The sequence below is a fragment of the Botryllus schlosseri genome, chromosome 6 (assembly GCF_051294905.1).
Source record: "Botryllus schlosseri isolate E-star chromosome 6, Bs_hap1, whole genome shotgun sequence".
Classification (NCBI taxonomy): Eukaryota; Metazoa; Chordata; class Ascidiacea; order Stolidobranchia; family Styelidae; genus Botryllus; species Botryllus schlosseri.
The window spans coordinates 237,133-264,054 of record NC_137241.1 but is presented as its reverse complement, the minus strand read 5'-3'; the positions used below and the strand labels follow the sequence as shown (position 1 = coordinate 264,054).

The 26,922-nt window shown below is 40.0% G+C and overlaps 2 protein-coding genes and 1 long non-coding RNA gene across 4 annotated transcripts in view; all 3 read left to right on the top strand.

The window, feature by feature from the left end:
* The window catches only part of LOC145441130 (uncharacterized), a 46,322-nt gene extending 20,864 nt beyond the window's left edge, over window positions 1-25,458 (top strand). Inside the window, exon 2 of the long non-coding RNA XR_013915747.1 lies at window positions 25,143-25,458. This is a non-coding gene — a long non-coding RNA (uncharacterized LOC145441130). The remainder of the gene's footprint in view (window positions 1-25,142) is intronic.
* Window positions 275-21,510, top strand: LOC145441122 (tubulin-folding cofactor B-like). 2 transcript variants are annotated; one of them, XR_013915741.1, is made up of 6 exons: window positions 275-562; window positions 12,258-12,401; window positions 15,666-15,765; window positions 16,712-16,903; window positions 20,175-20,690; window positions 20,763-21,510. XR_013915741.1 is itself a non-coding variant. In XM_080318926.1 (5 exons), the coding sequence occupies exons 1-5, from the start codon at window positions 443-445 to the stop codon at window positions 20,363-20,365; spliced, it is 747 nt and encodes a 248-aa protein (XP_080175052.1). In that variant the 5' UTR covers window positions 275-442; the 3' UTR covers window positions 20,366-21,510. The 2 variants fall into 2 exon arrangements, 1 of the variants encoding a protein (XP_080175052.1); XM_080318926.1 differs by having other exon boundaries at window positions 20,175-21,510.
* Window positions 2,231-5,715, top strand: LOC145441123 (52 kDa repressor of the inhibitor of the protein kinase-like). The gene is made up of 2 exons (XM_080318928.1): window positions 2,231-5,135; window positions 5,212-5,715. Exons 1-2 carry the CDS (start codon window positions 4,886-4,888, stop codon window positions 5,517-5,519), a joined length of 558 nt encoding a protein of 185 aa, XP_080175054.1. The 5' UTR covers window positions 2,231-4,885; the 3' UTR covers window positions 5,520-5,715.
* Window positions 25,459-26,922: the final 1,464 nt, after the last annotated feature.

Sequence of the window (26,922 nt, the reverse complement as noted above, 5' to 3'; positions counted from 1 at the left end):
AATCTATTGTTTGGCAAGCCGGTCAAAAATCACCGCCAATTTGCCTCTGATTAAATATAAATTTTGACGTGAACCAATTTCATTGAGCCGTGAGTTTTGCTTGTGTCGACACTATATAGGACACTATGCTGATGCTACTGTCATGTCAACGGCAACGGCATTTGGAAATATTCAAAAGCTTTCTCATCGAAGATATATAGTGCTCCCTATAAACGAACACGTGCTTCCCGTGATGCCGACTTCGTCTCCATTTCTCCAGGACAACTGGAGTTGTTGTGGTACTACATGCTTTCCTGGGAATTGTGAAATATGATGAACGTTGTAAACGCTTTTTCAAAAGTTGTTTGCTTCCGATTAGAGAACAGTGTACATGGTCTGTACGTTTCCCTAGAAAATTGCTAGATATTAAGTTCTGAGAAGTCATTGATTGATCGCAAAAGAAATGGATTATAAAGTGGTGACATCAGACATGCTGAAGTTGAACGTCAGCTCGTCTATTGCATCTCTGGGAATTTGCAATGAAAGGAAATTCAGCAAATCATTGACTGTGGAAGACTTGAAGGTACCGAATTCGTATATACTTTCATATGACCTGGGAGATCTGAGGACGGATAATTATGCTCCCGAGTGGAATTACCGTCTTTTTTTTCGAAATAAATCATCAGTATTATTTTTCGTTTTTTATCAAATCAATACACCACAAGATTGCGATATAATTGAAAGATAGGAGGGTGTGAAAATCTTGCGTGATGAGAACTTTTTTCGCGTGACAGCCGATTTTGAATGCTTCACAAAAAATCAGACAAATTTGGTCTCAAATTTAAGAAATGAGGATGATTTGGTCTCATTTTCAGCAATTTTAGTCTCACTGATGAATTGAGGTCTTAAAATTGAGACTGATTCAGCTTCTTAAGACGATATATAATTGTCACAATTATTTGGTCTTAAAAATACGACCAATAAAACGCATCTTATAAGACATGTTGTGTGCCAGACTGGAATCGGTGGTTGTTTTCGACAACATGTTGTGCGTGACCGATGGATTTCTCGCGTGATTGGAACATTTCATCCGCGTGACGGAAGCATTTTTCGCTCTGATTCAATACTGAATTACTTATAAAACAGCACAATGTGCTAAAATAGACCTGGTACACTCAGAACTAGGGTTACGCCGCTGCGCAAATGCCACGCTTGCTTGCGTTCATTGTAAAGCGCAAGCGCCTTATTCTGGATCTGGACTCTGGTATGGCTTTGTGACGTCAGCATACTTCATTAATCGGCGTGATCAGATGTAAATGCTCGCGTGACGTTGCGCGTGCCGTTGCCACCGATTCCACTCTGGGTTGTGTGCAACAATACAGGGTATATAGTTCCTGGGAGTAGAAGTATAGCTAACTAAAGTATTATAGGTTTAGCTGGCTGACTACTTAACCTGGAATCCTGTATCCTGGTGAGATCTTCTTGAGACGCAGATATACGCAAGACATACGAATATATTTCAGACGTTGTAACAAGTAGGTTTAGCAAATGAGTCTCATCCTGATTCTGCTCTTACACGAGCTTATAACTACTCGATATAATTGCAATAGGAAGTCATATTCGTATGCTCATATGGGGGCGTGAAAATACACTGTTGTCAGATACCCTATACCGCTACAGCTTATTAGGACAGTTTTTGCTGTGTCAGTATTTTGGTTTTGTTCTTAAGACAAATTTCGCTAATCAAGAAACGACATGATTTCTGGTCTTAAAAATGAGCTCTAAGACATAACTAGCTTATTGAGACAGTTTTTGCTCTGTCAGTATTTGGCACTTCTTCGATGGCAGTCAGAGATCGAAAAGTGTTCACCATGATCACCAATGAATGTTTTCCATGAACATGAACAAAAATTTATAAACGTCGAAATAAATTGTTTTTTTGTGCCTTTGGAGAGACGGATATTAGGCTTGGGGTGGGGGGAAAGGGAGATTGGAAGTGGGTTAGGGTCAAAGTTGGGGTTAGCTATCGCAAGATTAGGGAAGGGGGATATTAGGGTTGCGGGAGGTGCATATTATGGTTGTGGGAGGGAGATATTTGGGTTGCGGGAGGGGGGATATTAGGGTTGGGGTTAGGGGGATATTAGGGTTGCGGGAGGGGGTATTAGGGCTGGAGTTAGGGGGATATTAGGGTTGAAGGAGGAGGATATTAGAGTTGGGGGGATATTAGGGTGGTTGGGGGGGGGGGATATTAGGGTTGCGAGCGGGGGATATTAGGGTTGGGGTTAGGGGGATAGGCCCTCGACACCGTTCTGTGCGGCCCGAGACAGTCTAAAGAAACTTATCAAAAATATTGATGAAATGCATACTAAAAATCGAATTAATGCAGGGACTTGATTAACCTTTTTCTTAGTATATTTCACCATAATAATTCTAAGACAGTGGTTGTCAAACGGAGGGGCGCACCCTCCTTGAGCGTCGTGAAAGCATCTGAAGGGGGCGCGAAGCTGAGCCCAATTAAAACAATTTAGCGCGATTTCCATACCCATCTAGGGTATATACTTCCTATATTACTGTTCAATTTCTGGCGCGACAGCCCGATATCATCAAAGTATAATGTTTGGTTTGCATTGAATAAGCATATATATTATCTCCATGTCATCACTATATGATATAATCAAACACCACTACTGGTTATGGTATATAGTCCCAATTTTATAAAGTGCGGCCCGCGAATGGATTCAGATGTCGAATGCGGCCCGCGAGCTCAAAAGTTTGCCCACCCCTGGGTTAGAGGGATATTAGGGCTGTGGTAGAGGGGATATTAGGGTTGGGTAAAAGGAGATTGGAGGAGGGTTAAACACCGGTTAGGGGTAATCCAACCCCAACTTTGACCCTAACCCACCTCCCACCCTAACCCACCTCCCACCCTAAACCCCCCTCCCCCACCCTAATCTTGGCATACCCTAAAGCCAACTTTGACCGTAACCCTCTCCAAACGCAAAAACAATATATTTTGACGTTTATAAATTTTTGTTCGTGTTCACGGAAAACATTCATAGGCGATTGTGGTGAACACTTTTCGATCTCTGACTGCCATCGAAGAAGTGCCCAGTATTTTTGGTCTTGTTTTTGAGACAAATTTCGCTAATCAAGAAACGACATGATTTGTGGTCTTATAAATGAGACTGGAAAGTTGACATGGGCATCAGTTTTTCTAGTCTTGTTTTTAAGACGAATTTTGCTAATCAAGAAACATCATGATCAGTAGTCTTATAAATCAGAATGGTAAATTTTCATGAGCCCAGAGCACAAGACGTAATTAGCGGTGGCTTGAGAGCGGAGAGCCAAAACGTATTTGGTGGTGCCATGTTAGTCCATTTCTCGTTGGTCACATGTCACACTTCAAATAAGTCGAATACAGGATGCATTTGCGCCAGAACAAAAATTCAAAGTACCGTACCTTGTCACCAGGGGCGTATCTAGCCGAAAAAAAGGGGGCTACCTTTAGAAAAGCCGGGTGTTTTTAAAGGGAGAGGGTGTTCTTGATACGAACCGCTTTATTACGTAAAAATACACACAAAAGCCGATACGACAAGGGGAAGATAATCTCTCTTGTTTTAACGTCTTTATACACATGAACATATGCCAGTTATAGTAAAATATAGCTCCATTATGCACAGTCGTATGCTACAGTAACAAACGTAAGGCCCTCCTCTTTTGTGCGCACTATGCCCGCTAATTGCCGACAGCGAGTTTCATGCGCGCAGATCTTCTTACAAAGCGCTCTCGAATTATGATACAACACAGCGGGTGATCGATGATCACCTCGCAAATCACAATGTATCAGACGGGAGTAGCAAACAAATTTCGATGACGATGGAGAATTATATTCAAAAGATTAAGGTCGTTGAAACACAGTGCATAACAGAAACAGTTTGCAAAGGTATTATTCATTGACGCTGTTATTGGGGGAAGGCTTCATTATTCGTCAAGTCAGGCTAGGCATGGTAGCGATTTAGATTAGGCTGGGGACGTTTTATGATTATGAAGAAGACCGGAAAGGCCGGACAGAGATCTATTACATCATTTTTCAAGCCTTCTTCGCGGAACATCAGTGATACACCCGAAACTAGTGATGTAGTTCAGTGTGAGCAATTATCACTGAGTGTTCGATACATTGACGTCGACAAAAACATGGATGGATGTGTTCGTGAAGACTTTCTTGGTTTCATGGAACCTAAGAAGTTAACAGGACGAGCGCTTGCGGACCTTTTGATTCAAACTTTGACTTCATGGAAGATGGTACCGAGCAACATGCGCGGGCAAGGATATGACGGAGCTGCGAACATGTCCAGACGCTTTAATGGCGTACAAGCTGTTGTGCTTGAGCAGTTCCCTTCAGCTACATACACGCATTGTAATTCACACATCCTTAATCTCGTTCTCTCGCACGCATGTGGAAATGCTACTATAAGAAGAACAATTAAGAGTATGCGCGAAGTCATCAATTTTTTCGCCAACAGCCCAAAGCGGGGAGAGATATTGAAGGAGGCTATTAGTGTTACTTGCCCTAATACACGGAGGACAAAACTAGTTACGTTTTGTGCAACTCGTTGGGTGGAACGCCATGATGCTGTGTTAGTGTTCCGGGAAAAATATTCTGCTGTCGTTCACGCTTTTGGTGAAATCGAAAATGGCGATGACAATGCATCCACTAAAGAATCCGCAGTTGAATGCCAGCAAAGGATACGGACAACGGAATTCCTAACGTGTTTGAAAATGCTGGCGACTGTTCTCGGAACAAGACGTGCTCTTTCCGTTGCATTGCAAGCCGTTAATATGGATTTAATAAAATGCGCGGAATTAGTGTCCAATGTTGTAGACACTTTCAAAGAAATCCTGGCTAATGGCAGAGGAAAAATTCTCTTCAATTTTTGAAAATGTGTTAAGTGTTGTTCGGGACCATGACATTCCAATGATGTGGAGGGGGCTGCGAAGTGCCACTACGAGCGAGGACGAGGTAAAGAGACACGCCTTGGAGAATACCTTCCGGCCGTTTGTGCAAAATGTAATCAAAGAGCTAGAAGAACGATTTGGAAATACATTTCGTCGAGCTGTGCAATGTTTTGCAATTTTGCCGACGAGGATAAATGCAGGTATGTATTATGAAAAAGGGGTGATGATTAGATGCTTTTTGCGACAAATAACGATATATCAACTTATTTCACGCAGGTTCGTGCGCAGGAACAAGCGATTCGGAGTTATTTAGGTTGTATGAAGACGATCTCGATGATTTGGTCACCTTGCAAAACGAGCTCGCAATCTGGCGGCGGAAATGGCGGAATGCTGATCCAGCATCGATTCCTACGAATGCACTTTCGGCATGCAACTCAGCTCCAGAGCATATTTTTCCTAACATCAGACGATTGCTGCAGATCTTGGCGACACTACCTATAATACCGCTTCAGTGGAACGTTCATTTTCTACCTTGCGGTCCGTTAAAACCTACATCCGAAATGCAGTTAAATCATCTCGACTGAACGGCCTGGCTTTGATGCGTATACACCGAGAAATCGAACTATCCGAGTCGGATGTTTTGCGGGAGTTCGTCAACAAATCTTCTCGCAGATTACGTATTGCCACTTGAATGCGATTGTTGTGAATTTGGTTTTGTACAGCTGTTATTGTAATGTTCTAGACGTTTGTTGATAATAAACTGTCAAACATGGCGTCTAATGCGAGTGTTATAGTAACTTGATAATAGCGTTCAGACGAGACGAGAGAGACATGTGACGATGTGTTTTTCTGGCTTCGGTAGACGAGAGAACGATACGAGAAAAAAGCATCTACTCACTGCATTGTTTGCTCGATCGCTGGCGTGATGATGCCGCGTGGCAATACGGGGATTACCGATGTAGTAGAATAAGACATATTGGATCAATGGAAGTAGATTTAGGAAGAGGGATAATCGAGCTTGGAAACAGGGGGGGGGGGCACCGGACACCGATTACCCCCCCCCCCCCCTGAATACGCCCCTGCTTGTCACTTTTCACTGACACAATGGGGTTGGCACGTCGCAACCACTACAAATGCTATTCTATAGCCTACTCCCAGACTACAGTATATATTGTTTGAAGGATTGTATACAAACTGGTTAGTGTTATATACAATGATAACAACAACGATGACGACGAGGATCAAAATAGAGATGACCGAACTGACGGGAATGATGACGGGACCAATAGCGATGATGTCGGACCAGAATGAAGAAAAATTGTGATACACTAGTGTGTGTGAGTGTGAGTTTAAATGTGAGAGTGAATTGAATATTTATTGTGTCTGTTCCCTTTCATGCGTGTGTATTAGGGTTGTCCAAAATTTGGAAAATCTCAAAAAGTCTCCGTGATTGTGTCTCATTCTATAGATTATTGATAAAAAACAACAATTAGCCTGAAAGAAGCTTACAGGAAAGCCGTTAAGATTTCGTCCAAAGCGTTTGAAAGTAGCTGCTCAAGAATGGGCGTGCCACTGACCATAGAACGGCGAGAAGACTAGTAATCAAATAATCACGGCTCTTGATTGGCTAATTGGCTATGCTTCAATGATCACCACAGCAACAGCTTGCTGATCAGGTGTTCAAGAAGTCTGCTACCGGCGGGGATTCTGAGTGCGCATTGTTAGTAGTTTGGCAGGTGATGATTTAAGATTAATTCAGGACATGTTGAGGTACGAAATACATGATGAACAAACAACACCTGCTTCACAGAAGCTTTTACAGCATGACTGCTTCATTGTGAAGGAAACGGCTGAAGCCTACATGTCGTGTTTTCATCGAGAGAAAGCAAAGGCGCTTATGCAAGTGTTGAGCGAATTCACCGTTTCAGTACGGTACCTCAACATGTCCTGAATTAATCTTAAATCATCACCTGCCAAACTACTAACAATGCGCACTCAGAATTCCCGCCGGTAGCAGACTTCTTTGACACCTGATCAGCAAGCTGCTGCTGCCGTGGTCATTGAAGCATAGCCGATTAGCCAATCAAGAGCCGTGGTTATTTGATTACTAGTCTTCTCGCCGTTCTATGGTCAGTGGCACGCCCATTCTTGAGCAGCTACTTTCAAACGCTTTGGGTGAAATCTTAACGGCTTTCCTGTAAGCTTCTTTCAGGCTAATTGTTGTTTTTTATCAATAATCTATAGAATGAGACACAATCACGGAGACTTTTTGAGATTTTCCAAATTTTGGACAACCCTAGTGTGTATGCTGAGAAACTATGCGTGAGTTTTTTTTTAATAATATATATCCTAGTTTACTTTACCTTTGTATGTATTGCAATTCTTTCTGAAATAAACTTGGAATGACTGCGGTCACACAAAAAAAAGTTGTATAATGGGTAGGCTATATAATGAACTGCAAATCCAGGTATGTTATGCTTCCCTTCATGCAGAACCTAACACTGACATGATTACCCACACAGCACTCGTGGGCGACAATGGTCTTATTTTAGAGCAATTTCAGTCTTAATTTTGTAGACAAAAAATCGTTGTTAAGACCTATCAGTCTTTGAGACATTTTTTAATAAAAAGTCACTTTAAGACCATAAGACCAAATTTGTCTTGGTATTTTTGTAGTGCAACGTGACAAGCGAGGCAGCCCCAACCGAATGCAAGGGACGAATTCAGTGGTTCTCAACCTTTTTGACGTTGCGGCACACTTTGAAAATGAAAAATGGTTCGCGGCACACTAGCACAGTGGTTCTGAACTCTTTTGGCTTACGGCACAGGCAAACTACCAGGATGCGTATAGCAGCAATAGCAACCATAGTTTTACAGAGGTATGGTCACTGACGATGTACTTCTACCTTTTCGGAGCACTCAAGTAGGCTTTTCTCTGCTTAAGTTTTTCTCTGCGGACATCTCACAAAAGCAAATACGTCTACAATTGGTATCATTTGACATGGGGATCGTTTTCAATTAGACATCCCAAACATTTCTTTACAATTTTATGGCTGGCCGGAAGAAGAACTTTCTCCTCTTCAGTGTTAGGTTTTGAAGTATCAGCTATTACCACATAACTTTTCTGCTGAGATCTCGTTTAAACTTTAGACTGAGCCTAGCATAGTATACCTCAATAGTGTTACTGACAGCCACCCACACTTGAAGTTCCAACAAACAGCGATAATAAACCTCAGCGGCGGGGAAATATGTAACTGTTATAATTTGATCAACTTTTACTTCTCAATTCTCGAATTTGTCGCCTGCAACATAACGTTGCGCCCTGTGCCTACATTTTACCTGCAGTGCTGGCACGCTACCTAACAATCGCAATGTAAATGGCTGGCTATGTTGGCAATTCTAATTTGTAAACGTTAACATCACTTCCAAATCAGTTCATTTCTCGGCGGTGAGAATGCCTTCCTAGGTATTGGAGGTTTATGTAGGCTCCTAATGTAAAAGCAATGTCTTACAACAAGTGGCCCGTGGTATAAGTTTGCATCTCAGAAATCAAAATAAGTAATATCGGTATGGTGTAAAATGATCATCGATGACAAAGACATGGACCGGTATGGTGTAAAATGATCATCGATGATGAAGACATGGCAAGAATACCACTTCAAATATAAACAGAAGAAGGTCATCAACCTGCGTCATGTCCCTGTTCTGCCTCCGGTTCTGATAGGGGTGACAAATAAAAGGTGAACACTTCGGCCACACCTAAATATCACGGATCAATTACCAGAGATTAGTTATCATCGTCCTAAATGCTTCTATGGTCGGGAAAATTAGCGTATCAAACCCATTGACGGTGGAGGCCCCAGTTTGATTCATGGCAGTGCAGTAGCAAGTTACAAAGCGTCGCAGATTTACTAGATTCTCCGCCCCCCTACACGTTGCTGTGCTCAGAGCGTCTTTACAATAAAAGGCCCAGAGAAAGACCCAATCCATGACCTAACGGGGATGTCAGATTGAACTACTAGGTTAAGATATCGTAACTACGGTCGGCTCGACATTCGTATATGGGTAAGTCCATGTCAAATCAACCGCACTCGTCACCACTAGGTCTCAGATTGCAATGAAAATGGAGGGGTAAATCTGGTATCCAGTTCTGACTGCAGCAAACTTAATTTTGTCAAAATTGATCCACCCATCACAAAGTTATCGCATTTTGAAAAATAGCCATTTTGTGCTCACCCAACCATGAAGTTCAATTACTTTTACATTACCTGTTACAGTAACGTTTATAAAACAGCATAGTCAAGTAGTTGAGAGTGGATTATGGTGTCTAATGATAGAATGGAAGAAACTCTTGCTATTGAAGAGAAAATTGTCATTTAATCAAATGGGGTCAAGGGTTAAAACCCACCTCATAAACTGACACTTTTTAAAATCTTTCATATGTGTAACATGAACTTCAATTATATCTAGCGTTATTCTGTCATCACGAAAATTAGAAATTAACATGCCATGAAAGCCTGTTTAGAGAGAAACATGGCTGACATGTTTTGCTAACTAATATTTGATGGAAAGTACCTCTAAATTAACCTTACATAAATACTTTTGAATCCATGGGGTAATTCAATTTGAGAATAATCAAAAGAGAGATTGTGTATCTCTCAAGTTTCAGATTTTGCTGAAATTTGGCTTAAAACACCACGAAGTACATCTAAGTAAATATCAATTTATTTTAAATTAATTACATAAGTAGTTTTGAAGTTATTGCATGATAAAAATCAAGCTTTTTATGCTCATCCAACCGTGAAATTCAAGTAATTTTTTAGGCTGATTTGAAATTTTCTGTAAATAAGCTATTTTGACAATTAGAGAGTTCTATTTGTTATGTTGTATAAATTAATCTATTCCATCATGCAGGACAAAAATCACTGATTTTTGGTTGACATCCCAAAATGTAACTCATTAATCCCAGAAACCACTGAAGCATAACAACAATATTCCAGGGGTCTCTCTCTCATTTCTGTCTGCTTCAAATTTTTTGTAAACGGTGTCATATGAAAGCTGTCAGAACACAGAATTTCTAGAAAATGAGTAGCATGCTGGAGTTTGTCTCAAGCTAACACAGCAACTAGAATACCAAGTATCATTTTTTAGGAAAATCACTACATTTTCATGACTTGAAATATACCCTGTTTTCAAAACTTTGTAAGTAAATATTACATAAAAACATAGTTTCTAAGGAATCTATGTTACAACAGCTTTCATTTGCCACCCTTCATAACTTTTTTCAAGTAGACAGAAATGAGAGGAAGACTCCTGAAATATTGTCATGCTTGAGCGATTTCCAGAGGCACTGTCTTTTAACTTGAGCTAAATTCTGGGCCGTGCAACAAAAATCATTAATTTCGCACTTGAATGATTGAATAGATCAATTTATACAACATAACAAAGTGAACAACATTCTAAGGTCAAAGTAGCTCATTTACAGACAATTCCAATTATACTCAAAACCAGCCCTTCAATTTCACGGTTGAATGGGCATGAACAGCATGTTTTTCATCATGCGATAACTTCAAAATTACTTGATTAATGCATTTCAAATAAATTGCAATTAAGTGAGCTATACTTCATGATGTTTTGAGCCAAATTTCAGCTAAATCTGGCGCTATGTGGTGACAAAATCCATTTTTTTGGTTGATCAGACATGGAACTACCCATATCTGTCCACTGCATCAGATTGTGCATCGCGTGTCTTGATCGGGTAAATTCAATAAAAAAACCAACAATGCCAGACTCAGAATTTGGATCTTTGTTACACTTCGACATAGTTTACATCATTTGCTCGCCGCACACCTGAGCAGGCTAATTGGCACACTAGTTGAGAACCACTGGACTTATTTATACTCAACTCATATATTTTTTTTCAAAATGCAGGAAACACTGCATGGACTATGTGCTAATGAATAAATTATAAGGTCAACTTTCCACTCAGCTCCCGAAATCCCCGCCGGAGCGTCAATTCGGTGCTGATTTACGGCATCTCAGTCGAATTTTGCTATGAATCTGACCAAAATTCTCAAAAGAGAACACAAAATCTCAAAAAAGAGGACAAAAGGGCGTCCTCCGAGGACACATTTCAAAAATAGGACAAATCCTCTTAAAAGAGGACTTATGGTAACCCTACGCCTACATTATCTGCTTTACTTTTCATTCAGTGTGCACTGTGTATGCCTCTTTTTTGCATCGCCTAGGCCCAAGCGAGTGTCTGATTTCAAAGACAACTCCAAGTCGTTTCGACACCTTCCTATATTTTCATTTTATTGCTGTTTTGTGTTTTGAAATGATGAAAATATTAATGAACTGATACTGATACTGGTGTTATTTGTAATAACTAATAGACAGTCAACGAAATTAAATATTCTCTTGTTACAAAAACATGGTGATGAAAGCTGAAAAGCGGCACGACTGCCAGGCTACCTATATAATATATCCCAAAATGAAGCATGCAATTTTCCAATGGGACCAAATGAGAAGAAGAAAAATATTGCGGCGACACGAGCCAAAAGTCAAAACTTTGTTCTGGGGCGTATTCATTTTCTAAATTAAAAGCATCCAATGACAACGATTACACAGGATGCATAGTGGATGTTATGATATCAGGTATAATATCAAGAAAGTGACCTCGGGTATATCTACAAAATATTAGAATTAAAATCACAGACCTTGTCATTCGTAATGTAACAAATGGCTCGAATGGTCTGAACTAAACTACGAAAATGGTAACCCAGAAGTTAGAATCAACATTAGTTATGAGTTGGTCAATCTAAGTCTATGTAGACTGAAAGAATATCTCTCTCTAGCTTGCTAATCTCTTGAGTTTTATAGGCCATGTATGTTTTTATATACCTATGTATTTGGCGTATTCAACTTCAGCTTATAGTATGGCTCAATCCTTGTTTGTCACCATTGTTTCGTTATGGATTAAATGATCTGTGACCTTATTTGTTGCAGCATACTTTGCTATATTGGCTCTATTTTGAATCTGGACTACACATATATATGATGTAGGCCTACATAGGAATGGACATCAATTAACAGGCTTCAAAGTAAAACCATTTCTCAGCATTAACATTTAAAATACTTTTGGGCCTTGGATTAGGTCTGCTCTATATCAGATTATGATGTATGACATGTCCAGACATGCTTAGAGGAGCATGTCATTAGAAATAGCCTTGTCAAATCATGTGGTCTTGGTAGCATATATTCCCTTGAAGCTCCTGCATCATTTCATTTTCTAATGGCTAGTTATTTTCTTCATTTGCCAGGCCAAACTCGAGCTGATCACCGGCATACCGGCTATGAGCATGGACCTGGAAGTCTATTCAGAGGAAAACAAACTTGTCTGCAATTTGAACGATACATCTGCGCTGTTGGGATCGTTTCATATTGATGATAGCATGCGATTACATGTAAGCGTATATTTCAACATCAACTAAAAGCGTTAATAATTAAAATTGTCAGGCAATATTGCTGTCGCAATGGTGTACGTCTTGACATTGAAATTGCTGACCAAAACATTCATGCTCTAGGTGCTAAACCTTGTGACTGTGCATACGTGGACAGTAATAAGGGAGCCTTCTTCTACTCTTTATTGAGTAGGCCTACTTGAGTAAGCTTTCCTACTTGTACCTCATACTCCAGTTATGTGTTAGATCACTTCAACTTCCGCTTGCACAATTTTGTTAGCACAACTACTGAATTTTTACAATTTGGATTTTTAAAAGTATAGAGTATTTTAGGATGAGTTTGTATCTCTATTATAATATTAAATTTTCAAAGGAACCGCATGAAATAGACCCTGTATCACATTAGCTATAACATTTTCAAAGATTGCTGTTATTTGTAGTGTCATCGGTTACTTGGTATTAGTCGCGAATATGCATTAGGCCAGGGATGGCCAACCTTTTTGCTATTCACGGCCGCATTTCGACTACTCATGTAACCTACGGCCGCATTCCAGGGCCTAGTCGTAATGAACTAGCTGGACGCCAAATGCCCATGTTAGACTGTACATGACCATTTCTTGTGAACTCCGGACTAATCTATTTAATCATATACCCGTAAACCGGGGTAACTTTGGACAATTTTCAACAAATTCGCTTTGTATCTCGGAAATGCTGGGGTGCAGGGGAGGCAAGTTTTGTGTTTTTTAGGGGTCATGGAGCATAGATTAGAATTACCTAATCCAAAATCTTCATGGTCATAAATAAGTACCTTATTTTTGTAAATTATTCGTGTCCAAAGTTACCCCGGCATGTGAGGTAACTTTGGACAATGTAGTTTTTTGTATGCCTTTACACTCAATTGTTTATGAAACCTCGAAAATGAGGCTTATTTGGTAAGAGTTGATGAGAGCAGTGGCTCAAACTGAAACAAAATAGTATATGTCTGGCCTATTGCATGATTTTTACCTAGGCTAACGCATGCCATTCAGGTACTTTCCCACATAATGTTAAAATTGTACAACTTATCTTCATTTCTGGTTGGAACTGGGTGTCTTAACGAAGTAGTTTGGCCTAAAAAACGTTTTTGGGTTAAAAACAGAAAAAATTTTACATGAAAGAACTAGTATTTTACCAAAATCTGGCCCTATGAAGAATTCCAGATAGATACACTTTCCCTTTCCTATCTCCTCTGAAGGATATATTTGTCGTAATTTACGATATCCCATATTCAGCAGGCGCATCTTTAGGAGTATGCTATAAGTTTTTGAAGTAGCTTACACTCGATTACAATCTCTCAGCTCATTGCCTACCCATTTTTTTCATATTTTGGCAAACTCTAATTTATTAACCTTCTCATTCCATTTTAAAAGGCCATCAGGCCGGTAATAAGGAATATAGTTGACCATACCCTTTGACACAGATGAAGCAGCCACTTTCCAGAGCTCTAAATATCATATTTTCCATTGTCCAAAGTTACCCTGTTCTGATAAAATTTGACGTGGTAACTTTGGACATCACATTTTCTTGTATTGATCTAAGGGTGAGCCCACTGAGATTTTTGCCATGGCTTAAGACTGCTTAGAGGTATCTGCTGCCAAGTTTTGAATCTATGAATCACATGCTATCTATGTTTGGTTGTAAGAAGCTTAATGGCCATTAATTTTGATGAAATTGACCCCCGCCATTAACTTATCAATGTTGGGTCAAGTTTATCTGGTAGTGAAATGAATCCACCTTCTATTGAGACTACTTGTGGTACTGTTGCCACATGAAAAAGAATTGGAAATCCAGCGGCAACTCTTTCCCATCAATAACCATTTAAATATTTTACTGCTTAATGTCCAAAGTTACCCTTAAGTCCAAAGTTACCCCGGTTTACGGCAGGCTTGGTATACGCACCAAAATTGCAAGTGGTAACTGGTCAAGTGGTCACTGGTCATGTTATGGAAGTGTGTGTTGATTGTCACGCGATTCGCGAAAATTTTTTCCCCGATTTACTAATGAATGTCGTTATTAACATAGGAAGTTTTACATAACACATTCAAACATTTTTCAAACACAGCCTATCGATGTGATCAGATTCACTGGTAAAACCGATGTAGGGGGTGTTTTCGAAAATTTCGGGCAAGTTATTGATGATGATGCATCTTCCGGTTGGCAAATTGATATTAGTCACTTTGTTCCATGCTGTTATTTCTTGACCTCCCATCAGGATTGTTGGTATAGAAAGGAGTACACGATTCCTAGTGGGTATTTCCATATGGGGCTTATCATTTTACTCTGCTGTTTGAATCTGTAGTGTGGGGCTCTAATTGCAAATGGCCCTACTATATTACAATCGAATAATGAAGTCGCATTGAATCGCACGCAGTGCAAAGAAAATTTCAAGATTGATTAAAATCTCTCGTGAAATCGGGAGTCAGTTCGTACATTCAAATTGCATGTTGAATTGAAGGCCACCAACACATAATTGAATTACGTGCTCACGGCCACAGGTTGGCCACCCCTGCATTAGGCCTGGTATTCAATTTTGAAAGTAGCCATCTCCGATTAGCCGCTAAATGTGTGCAAATCCAGATCTACGTTTTGGGACTTCTACCTCTGCTTCCATTACTTACGTACCTTTCTGACCATCATTTTTTACCTTGCACCATTTTCAAAATCGTAACCTTATCCTTTTGAATCGATTCTATCTCCAATATTTCTTGGCTTATTTGCAATTCAGCGTGCTGTTGCGTTTTGTCAGAAAAATGAGATTGCTTGTTACGCGAGTAGAATCATCCTTCTGAACGCACAAATGAACTCCTGTTGAGGATGCGTAATAATTTTTAAGCGAAATTGCTATGTTAACATCTGTAATGCTGTAATATGATGCTCTCAGGTAACGATGGCACCGGACCCGCCAGTAATCTTAAGTGAAAATGAAATTACGTCTTCTTTTCTGTTCTAATTCTTATTGTAGTGTTATTCCATTACGCGTAGGTTTGTCAACACAAAGCAGCTTGTCTGATCCTTGTATTATCTGCATTTACTTCCCTCAATATATTGATGCGACCTTGTAAACTTGGGTAAAACATCCGACCCTCCTTTGTTGGATTTAGTTACCCGCCTTGCCAATCACAAGCTTGTGACTTGGTCTGTATGAATGACTGTTGTACAACCACTCTACTATTCCTCTGCAAGGCCGGGTTGCTAAACTAAATTCTGTCAACAAATTCATCTATCCAGGCTATTGACCGAGATAATCTTCGAAAGCTAGGTGAATACGATGATGTTTCGAAAACGGAAAAGTTTGAAATATCTGACGACATTTATGACAAGAAAACAGGTTTGTTCAATATTACGGTAAATCTTAATTGATTACGTCATTGTCAGAGCAGCCCTTAAAACTAAGCTGGATGACTAGCAGATAAATCCTTTTAGTCTGCATCTGCATATACGTGGATTGGTCATGGTCATCTTCAATAATTGTTGATTTCGACCAATAATTGTTGATTTCACCAATTGTTTTCGTATGGTGTAGCTCATACCTTGTACCATATGTTACCTTCGTTACATTACAAATAATGAAGTGTGCGATTTTAACATTTTGCTTTTGTAAATAGGTATGCACTTTCTCATTATCCTTTAGTTACACATCCACTTAGCATCCCGCTAAACACTGTCATTCGCTGCTTTCAATTTAGAAATGAACTGAATGCGTCACAGAATATACGTACAAATTTGGCTCTGCCGGCCACAGTATTTTCTGCTTCTCATTTCACCCCTTGTGAAAAAATACTTGCCTACCCCTGACTCAAGAGATTCATTTATGTTCTTATTAAGCCTGTCAAATTCTTGCTTCCAACTTTACTGTACTGTTACTCATTTTATTCTTATGATATTGTGTGCTTTGACGATAAAGATAATAGTAGGCCTGCAAGCGACCAAAAAATCTAAGAAGAACAGGTTGAAGCTACATGCATTTAACCATCAAACCAAATCAATATTCCCAGTCTAACTGTTGCAGATGATAGTTCTCTGACTCGCTATGACTATGACGTAACAAAAATGCAGATATTTTCACCTCGATTTGCCAATAGTCATGTGTCTTTCAACATGTGATATCGTCTCAATATTACCGGCAAACTTATAGTATGGTAAGCTCCGAGCCTCTGACAATTAAATGGTATTGACTAATGAGCATTAGGTAACTATAAAAAGATGACAAAATAATTTTGTTGAACCAACATATATTTCGTAGACTTGGGAATGTAACTGTTTCTATGTCACAGATAGTGTCCGTGCGTTTTTAAAGAAGAAAAAGGCGGGAAAATACAATCCTGAGGAGCAAGTTCGAATGAAACAAAAAGAAGAGGAAGAAAACAGACTCAATCAGGAGGCCATCAGAAACATCAAAGTGGATTCGAGATGCCAAGTGGAGATGCCGAATAGCATGGCAAGAAGAGGCACTGTCAGATATGTCGGTTCGTACTGCATCCATTGAAATGCGAATGATAAATGATGTAGATGAGATAAACCCTTTTTTGTGTGCATGATTAGGACCCGTACATTGTACAATCGACCCAGCTAAGTTAGTTGACGGTCAAATAGGCTAACTAGTTTTTTAAGTACCGTAATTTTCCGAATATAGTGCGCCCCCATGTATAATAAGCACCATTAAAATGACGTGTATATTCTGGGAAAAAGCCTGTACCCATGTATAGTACGCACCCTGCATTCGCAGTACATGAGTAAATGAATAGTTGCGGTTTAGTATTTGATGTTGTTCTGTTTTGCGATGTCACTGTCGAACAATCATGACATGATGATCGCTAATCATAACACAATTAATGGCATTGTCTCTAAACGAGAGTAGATAGTAGCCAAAGCCTGTGAGGTCGGCGACGCGATAGCTCAGGCTAGCGACACACGACATCTTGCGCATGTGGCCTATTACAATTACAGATGCGATTGCTCAGGCCAACGGTTATGTCGGGCGCACCAGTCCTGTTGGAGATGCGACTGATTACGCAAGCGATTACATCTTGTGCACATGGCCTCTTGTGTATGCGATTGTTGAGGCCTGTCGTTGACGCGATGAATCAACAAGGATTGCCGCGCACGCTTGTAGCAATCAGCGACCTAATTTTGCTCGCTCGCGTACAAATGGCAAACCAACTCAGCAAGAGATCGCGTGCTTTGTAGTTGCTATTTCTTGTGCTTATTATCTTTGTTTCAAACGTGTGATATAACACCCTTTCCTTTTGACTCTCGTTAATTAGAAACACGCTTTTCGTTAATTGGCAACACGCTTCTCTATTTGGCAGCGCGTTACACTCTATATTACAAATTACGGGGGCCCGATAGCTAGAGGTGATGCGCGATTTAAACAAACATGAAGAAAGGTGTGATTTCAAGGGATTTTTTTTTCAAGGCTTGCTGTACCCATGTATAATAACCACCCCCCCTAGGGCAAAAAAATCGGTAAAATTTGGCGCATTTAACATGGAAAATTACGGTAGGTGACAGGTGTAGTTCTAGTTGCGCATTTTAAAAATAAATTAGTATCTGAACCTCGTATGGAGTGACTACTGGTCTGGTTTTCTATTGTGAGGTAATCTCTCGATATAAGTCGAAGTAGCAATTCAAAAATACCGGCATGTCAAATGGCGTGTCTAAATGTCTAAATCTAAAATGTACTCGAGTAAATAAATTCAAAGATAGATTTGGTCACAGTCAATTGGAGGAGCCTACTTTCGAAATTGCAAGATGGATTTTTGCTCAATTTCAACCTATAATAGCATTGCTATATAAGAAAAAGTTCGGATTTATTTGATAAAAATAAATTTGAACATTTTTCAACTTTTACTCGCTACCCCCTGGCCCAATTCCAACCAGTAAAAGCGAAGTTATTGGTGTATAAAATTATTAATTTGGAAAATATAGCATTACGGTGGCAAATTATTTGATTGTTTATCATAAATCTTGCTACTATAAAATACTCTGATTTGAAATCCCAAATTTTGAACATCAATAACTTCACTTCTATAGGTTATAATTGAGCGAAATTTATTGTCTACCGTTTTTTCAGGCAACTCAACTATTTCATGTGTGTGGTAACTAGTAAAATTTGCACAATTTTATATATTTTTTTATTGAAAAAATCTAAAACCTTCTTACATAACAATTCGTGAATAAGTTGACATTGAGCCAAAATCGGCATTCCGCATTGTTTTAGGTAACCTAACGATTTTATCAAGTAGCCAGTTGGAATTTTAAACAGCCCGAATGTACAGTTGTACAGCTGTTTGCCCACTGACAATTCCACGCATAAAAGTGATGGAACCATATATCTGAGAGCTACTTTCTAGTTTCCCCTTAAACATACTGTAAGTAGAAGTACCGCTAGCCTAGATTCCAAGTAGGCAAAATTGACTTCAGCACTAGAAAAATAGCAGATCTCATATCTTATCAGCAACGATTGCTTGCGGTGCTGCATAAAGTTCTACTTCGAAAACTCATTAAAATAGGATTGTGAAAACTCGGGTTAGCGAATGAGCTGTTTGATATCTAAGCATCGCAGCATTATGTTGTATGAGCATATTCGCTCAAAAAAACTCAAAGACCTTCTAGGAGGTACAGAACTTCAATATACAATTGAATAGTATGATCATATTGAAATTAACCCGAATATTTTTCTGCTGACACTCATCAGGGGTAATCGTCATCACCTAGTAGAGAATAGGAGAGAACACCGTATATCAACAATCGTATCACAAAATATGACGTCACCAGCATGAAATGATATCTCAAATGAGAGAGCGTTCAATTCAATGAACTATTGTAAGATGGTACACTTCTTTCGATGTATTTTTGATAAAGGTCCACTCTAAGGCACACAGATGAAAGAGTGAGCAGCCCCTTATGGATATTTATGCTTAACATTATTAATCGCTAATTATTTCGGGACCTGTTTTAAAAGCTGTGTATGTCATGATTACGGATGGGCACATAACACATTGATTCGAGTATTTATTGTAATTATTCGAGTCTAGTAGTCAGAGATGCTTATTGCTTCCCTCACATACTGAAATGATACGCTCCTAACCACTAAGAGGTAATTTATCAAGAAGAATGATAGTCTCTGTTTTCCACTGTGGTAGTCTGTTCACCTAGATTGGTCGTATCACCGCATACGGAACATGCAGTACAAAGCTACGCATATTTGTGGAAATGCCATTGTGATCAACCCATTGTCACACAGTGTGCAAGGTATATTTAAAGGATGAAAACAGAAAATACCGCAACTGCAAAGCAACAACAAAAATCGACCTTTCTCTCTCTCTCCATTGGTCACACGAGTCACACCACCATCAACCAACACCATTTGAACTGATTAACGAGCAATCAACCAGTCACACGCGCTATGATCAGCGTCCAAGGTAACAGTCAGCACACAAAATCTTCACAATGGCACACAAAATGCAATGAAATAGGTATGGTTGGAAAATCACCAAATTATCTTTAATGTGATGTAGAACCGGGATCACATTCTTTGTGGTTACATAAAATGCACACATTTGAACTTTTCATATCACCATGATGTGTGATACTCGAATACCCAACTCAACGTCTAATACTCGATTCAGAATTGGAATACTGGGGCAGGCTAACTCGAATTTACCAGCCCTAGTAATTAGTAATGATGCCAAACAATTATAACTATATAATTGACTTTCTCCATTTCTACTGCAGGTTTCACAGATTTCAAGCCAAACGTGTGGGTCGGTGTTGAGTATGATGAACCGTACGGGAAGAATAATGGAACAGTCGGTGGAAAACAATATTTCTCGTGCAGTGACAAATACGGAGGATTCGTTCGACCCTCCTATGTTATGTGTGGAGATTATCCGCCTTTGGATGATTTGGATCTGGATGAGATGTGATGTCGGCGGATTTTTCTTTCCTTTCGATGTTGTTGATTTTGTGGGGACTAAAGGTGCTCAGAATGGTCTGCGCTGCTACTCAAGTACATGTAGGAGTAACGTCATGAATTTCTACTCAAATTTGAGTGAAAGGAGTCAAAATTAGATGTTTTGAAAAGAACTCGAGGAATAGTTCCAAAAAGTAGATTTTTGCGATGTGTCGCATATGATAGGAGCTCGTCAGAGGTGGATTCTTTCGAAATTAAAAGATGCATCTTCGCCACTGTCGCAAAATGACTGGTGACGCTACAAATCGCTGCATTTGCAAAAATATTTATTCAGTCATGTTAGTGCACGGGCCAGCTCACACGCTTATCACAACAAATTCACTCAAAACTGTAATCCAATGTAATGCAAGTAGCTTTGAGTCAAATACTGTCCAGTAGTAGTGTAACTAGCCTAAATTCATACTTGAGTACCCCAGAAAGTGGAAGTACTTAGTTGCTGGGACCACCCTCGGTGGAGACTAACTATGGTGTTAAAATGACTTATCGTCTTACACAGGGCAAATGAAGAAACCAAGTCATTGGCTTGCTCTCTTGTGGAAATCATTGTTCTCTTTGCATGCATATTCATTATTATTGTGTTGATAGACTCCCCCCAACCTATTATAATAAATACATAAGCTGATTCACACACTAGAAGGTAGTTGAAATGATGAACTGATATAACCACCGAACACAAATATTATAGTACATTAATTAGTTTATGTGGTAGTTGAGCTTGTTGCTCAGACATTATCTCACTGGGTGGTGGAAAGAGCGAGCTCATTTGTCTTCGGAAGAAATATTGTTGAAACCCCACGTTCACAACGTTATGTCGATGGCAAAACATTCTCTGTACTAATATTTTTGATTAAATTATAATTTATTTCTTCTGTTGTAGTGGAGTGTAGTAAATTTTTTCATGACCCGTGCGAAAGTGGCTCATGATTCTAACGTTTTAGACTTTGACTGGAAGTACTTATATGTCCTTACCGTTCAAGAGGTTTTATCATTCGCTGATTCTGCTAGCTAGTGGTTATTTGCATGTGTTGTTCTTCAATTGCGGGAAAACGCGCCCCGGTACTAATTCTGATCGTACTTTATTACATTTATACAACGTCAGAGTGTTCGATGTTCATTCCCAAGTCTTTTTTAGGATTGAGCCGCCGTAGACAAATGCCTTTGACATTGGTGTCTGTAGTCCTAGTTCAAATTTCATCCTATGAACCCGTCCTCTGACAAGCGAAATCCATGTGTCAGTCCAGAGAAAGAGGCAGTGTTGCGGGTATGCGAGTATCACTTTGGGTTGTAACAAAGTCACAGGTCAATTATAGTTTTGGTCAAGTCTTTGCAATTCGCCACCGAGTCAAGTACACGTCAGGGTTCAAAGGTCCGAGTGACCGTGCTGAGACGAGTCCAAGCCATTTTTGTCGTCGCTGTTCATTTTCGGACTCAATCCTGTTTACTCGCTTTTTTACAACAATATTTGGGTGATATTGAATGCCTCGCGGTCATGATATAGTAATCGCTTCCACACTTCACACCAGTGGTTCTCAACCCGAGGGGCGCGCCCCCATGGGGCGATAAACCGGTCAATTGAAAAAAATCAGCGCGATTTACCTCCACTTCACCCGTGTTTCTCTATATACATATAGAATTTCATAGTTTTAATTCTCTCATCAACACTCATAAGAGTCATAACCCTCCATGTCATCAAACAATCTGTTGGGGTTGCTAGCATCCCGGTTGGATTTTGTGATATGACGATAAGGGGGGCGCGAAATTTTTCACTATCAAAAGGGGATGCGTGTCTAAAAAAAGGTTGAGAACCACTGCTTTACACAATTTGGCCTTATCTTACAAACACCAGTAATGATAGACGAAATACCAATGATGTGGTAGCTTAAATAGCCATTCTTCGAAGTTACAATGAAATGCTTGTCCTGGCCGTCCGAGTCTTGAGTTATGCCAAATGACTCGAGTTTAAGTCGAGTTATTACATAAATTAGCTCGACTCGAGTCATTACAACCCTGGTATCACTGGCTATGACTTCGTACATAAAGACGTCAGCTCACGTCGTGCCAAAATCGCTTTTTTAATCAGTATACGTTTATTTGCATAGGCGCGAAAATATTTCAAGTGTAAATAGATGCATTTGGTCAGCTTGTACCGCGTGGATGAGATCGCAAAGACAGGAATAGTTGGTGCGGACCATTTAGGCCAAGAGGCCGTGGTTCAAGCTCATAAAATTTCATCGCTTCAAAACATCACAGGACTGCAATACAATGAAAGATAGGAAGATGCCGAAACGACTATAAGAGTAGGCTAGTCTTTAAGATCAGACACCCATCTGGGCCTAGGCCAGGGGTTCTCAGCCATTTTTTGGCTGTGGCCCAGTTTCCGGTTTGAAAATGTTCTGTGGCCCACCTCTTATAAAGTCATAGTGCATTTCAATGTGTGATAGGCTAATCGCCGCCGATATGGTTATTTCTCTAAAATATACGCATTTTTCTTTCATTAGCCTACTCTTCATATTTAAATGTCCATCCGAGGGAACATGAAATCGCGCGACGCGCGATGAAAAGTTTCAAGGTAAATAAATCTCCAACAGACAACCAACGAAATAATTATTAGCAACTTAGAGCTCTCCCAATTGTGGGTTAGGGGTGCGAAAGTTACGGCCCTGCAATATCGTATAACTCATGTGCACATTATGTACATCCTATGTTTGACTCGAGTCGAGAAACCCAATGATCCAATCCCCGCATTCACCGCGTGATTGGGGTTCAATTCCACTCTGGTGGGGAATACTATACCCATTCCGGGCCCGCTTTAAACAATTCTTTGATGAATGTGTAGAGAAGTGTTGAATTTTTTTTAATACGTTTGTAATACAATGTAGGCCTACCAAATATATGTATTGTACCTTTTGAAGTTGCGATGTAATAACATTTATTCCAATGATACCACCAATTCATGTGACTCTTACATTATGTATAATGATTTCAAGGCCGGACATTTTTAGACCGACTCCGAATATTAATGTGCTGCGCCAACTCCTCAATCCATTATGACCCTGCCGGAATACTTGGATATTTCAGCATTAACCTTCAGTTAATATCTAATCGAAATTATTTTTGTTGCTATTGTCCGGAGGTTGTCATAGCTGGGGGGACAAAAGCCGCCGTATCCCCTCCCATTTCGACTTGTACATTCGTGACTCCATACGTGCCACTAAGTCTCATCAGAGTCGGATGAAAAGCTTTATGTAGCATACGTATAATTCGATTACATCAATATATTTTTTAATACGAACAAAAAAAATACAACCAAACTTTCACGAATTCTACAATTTTCGAAATAGGTCTGTGGCCCACCCAAATTACTTCTGTGGCCCACTAGGGGACCATGGCCCACCCTTTGAGAACCCCTGGCCTAGGCGATGGTCATTTTGGGCCGATGTCGATATTTTCGTCAGCATAGGGCTCGCGGAGTAGCGTGTGTTGGACGAAATAGAATATGGCTCGGTGTGTCGTGGCGCGGAAATAGTCGACGTCGAATTGTCGTTGCCTATTATAGTCCCGTTCCCACAGAAACTAGAGCAGTGGTTCTCAAAGTTGTTTAGACACGCCCCCCTTTATGAGCTATATCAGGCAGGGGAGATAGTGTAGTGGTTACGATAAGCGCCCAGCACGCAGGCGAACCGCGATCGATTCCCGTCGGAGACTTACCGGGGGCCCTATAAGTATCTAACCGTAACTTCTGGGGACCGGAGCCCCCAGACCCCCCTTCCGCATATGTTATAATTAGCTATCTTTCATCGCGTCAAGGTTTGGCCAGATGCTGGATTCGGCCATATCTGTTATTGCATGTGTGCAAGGATAGACTACATCAAAACTAAGTAATTCTACCGCATGCAGAGACGTGCTGATTATAGGGATACGGGACTTTTCTAACAAATGCAGAGATTTGATGATGATTGACACATCTGTACGGAATCATATTCTTGCTTGGTACACGGATTTCCATGTTTATTCGCTATTGTCCCTAAAAAAATGTGCATGAACCAAAGAGGGGGGCCCGGGCGACCGCCCACCTCGCACACCCCAAAAGCCACCACTGGTTATATGACTGTTGATGAGAGAATTCTCAAATATGAAATTCGGACTATACACAGAGCGATAACTATAAATTGGAGGCAAATCGCGCGGAGCGCGAAAAAAGTATCAGTTGAAAGTAACTTCGCGTCCACTTTCAGGTAGGGGAGATGTGGTACCGATGGATCAAAAATTGCAAAATGATCTCTGGCCCTCAAATCTTCAGCCGAGAATAGCAGATTTTTTGCTGTCTCAACACTTCGATACAAGCTCTACCTATCGCGGACATTTACATGAATATCCGTCTTTTCAAAAAAATATTTATAAACGTTTAAAGTTTGTTGCTCGAACGTGTCATCGGTCCTCACCCGGTGGGTCCGAAGGCACACGACCATAGGACCTATGAGACATACGCTCAAAAACTCAAATTTGTTAACTTGTTTTGTTGTGTACTACAACCTGAGCTAGAGCAATTAGTCAATGAGAATGTTTCTTCGCTACCTTCAAGAATAAAATAGATTATATCAACTCAAATTTTGGCATAAAATCATATTTTGATTTACGCCTTAACTTACAAAATTAACGCCACATACATAATACCCGCAAATCGACATTTTGACTTTCAAATACCTCGTAATAGCGTTAAAACACCACAGGTAGGGGAGATGTGGTACCGATGGATCACTGGGACCGAAAATACTTGAAAAATTCTCCATGATAATTCCATGATTACACTCCATGAATTTGTCTACAATTGCATGCTGGCAGAATCTTTCCTCACATGCAAAAAAATTCGACCGGCGTGAGTTATGGGGTCTGTGACGAATGATTTACGTTTTAGGGGGTGTAAAGTAAATTTGGATCGACATTTGCATTTTTCTATATCACCTTTCAGACTGACAAACCCGACATAATTTTTGATGTGAAGTATAGGGCTTGTATCAGGCTATATAATGGCACATATTTTTTTAATCAATACCATCCTCGAGTGGACTATATTCAAGTCAATTTCAATATTTATGGGGTGGGGGACCTACGGTACCATAGCCAAATCAAGCAAAATAGATGGACCAACTAATTACTTAACAACAGAAACTCGCCTACATATATATAGGATGTAAATCATAGTTACCTGTGGTGTTTTATCGCTATTACGAGGTATTTGAAAGTCAAAATGTCGATTTGCGGGAAATATTTATGTGGCATTAATTTTGTAAATTTTAGCGTAAATCAAAACAATATTTTATGCCAACATTTGAGTTGATATAATTTAATAATTCTTGAAGGTCGCGACGAAACATTCTTCATTGACTTGCTGTAGCTTAGCTTATAGTACACAACAAAACAAGTGAACTAATTCGAGTTTTTGAGCGTATGTCTCATAGGTCCCATGGTCGTGTGCCTTTGGACCCACCGGGTGGGGACCGATGACACGTTCGAGCAACAAATTTGAAACGTTTATAAATATTTTTTGAAAAGGCGGATATTCATGTAAATGTCTGCGATAGGTAGAGCTTGTATCGAAGTGTTGAGATAGCAAAAGATCTGCTATTCTCGGCTGATAATTTGAGGACTAGAGATCATTTTGTAATTTTTGATCCATCGGTACCACATCTCCCCTAACTATAGCGTGCTCTGTCGTGGGCGCGCGTTCTTCTTGGTCCGCGGCTCGATAAGTCAAAGTAGACAAGTCAGCATTGCTTTTTTATTAAAAACAACTAAAACATGACGATGCTCATCCGACGGAGAATAAAAGCGACTGGCTCGGACGGCGACTAAAAGTCGACTGCGCCTCGGACGGTGACGAAATGCGACTGCACAACATAGGTTCGCAAACAGGAACAAATAGCAGCATGATTGATGATCAGTGCGGTCGGTAATCAACGTAATCAGGGAGCGGTTACGCTACATAACTATGATTTACAGCCTATATATATGTAGGCGAGTTTCTATTGTTAAGTGATTAGTTGGTCTATCTATTTTGCTTGATTTGGCTATGGTACCATAGGTCCCCCACCCCATAAATATTGTAATTGACTTGAAAATAGTCCATTCGAGCATGGTATTGATTAAAAAAATATGTGCCATTATATACCCCGATACAAGCCCTATACTTCACATCAAAAGTTATGGTGGGTTTGATAGTCTGAAAGGTGATATAGAAAAATGCAAATGTCGATCCAAATTCAATTTACACCCCCTAAAACGTAAATCATTCATCACAGACCCCATAATTCACGCAGGTCGAATTTCTTTGCATGTGAGGAAAGATTCTGTCAGCATGTAATTATAGAAAAATTCACGGAGTGTAATCATGGAATTATCATGGAGATTTTTTCAAGTATTTTCGGTCCCAGTGATCCATCGGTACCACATCTCCCCTACTTTTGCGCCCGCCCAGTTTGAGAAGCACTGAACTCGAGCATCACACCGGCA

Excerpts from the sequence above, each read along its gene's own strand:
- LOC145441122 (XM_080318926.1), top strand. The coding sequence starts at position 443 with ATGGATTATAAAGTGGTGACATCAGACATGCTGAAGTTGAACGTCAGC. Across the intron at positions 12,402-15,665 it reads ATGATAGCATGCGATTACAT|GCTATTGACCGAGATAATCT; the intron begins GTAAGCGTATAT and ends TCATCTATCCAG. Across the intron at positions 16,904-20,174 it reads AGGCACTGTCAGATATGTCG|GTTTCACAGATTTCAAGCCA; the intron begins GTTCGTACTGCA and ends TTTCTACTGCAG.
- LOC145441123 (XM_080318928.1), top strand. The coding sequence starts at position 4,886 with ATGGCAGAGGAAAAATTCTCTTCAATTTTTGAAAATGTGTTAAGTGTT. Across the intron at positions 5,136-5,211 it reads GCCGACGAGGATAAATGCAG|GTTCGTGCGCAGGAACAAGC; the intron begins GTATGTATTATG and ends TATTTCACGCAG.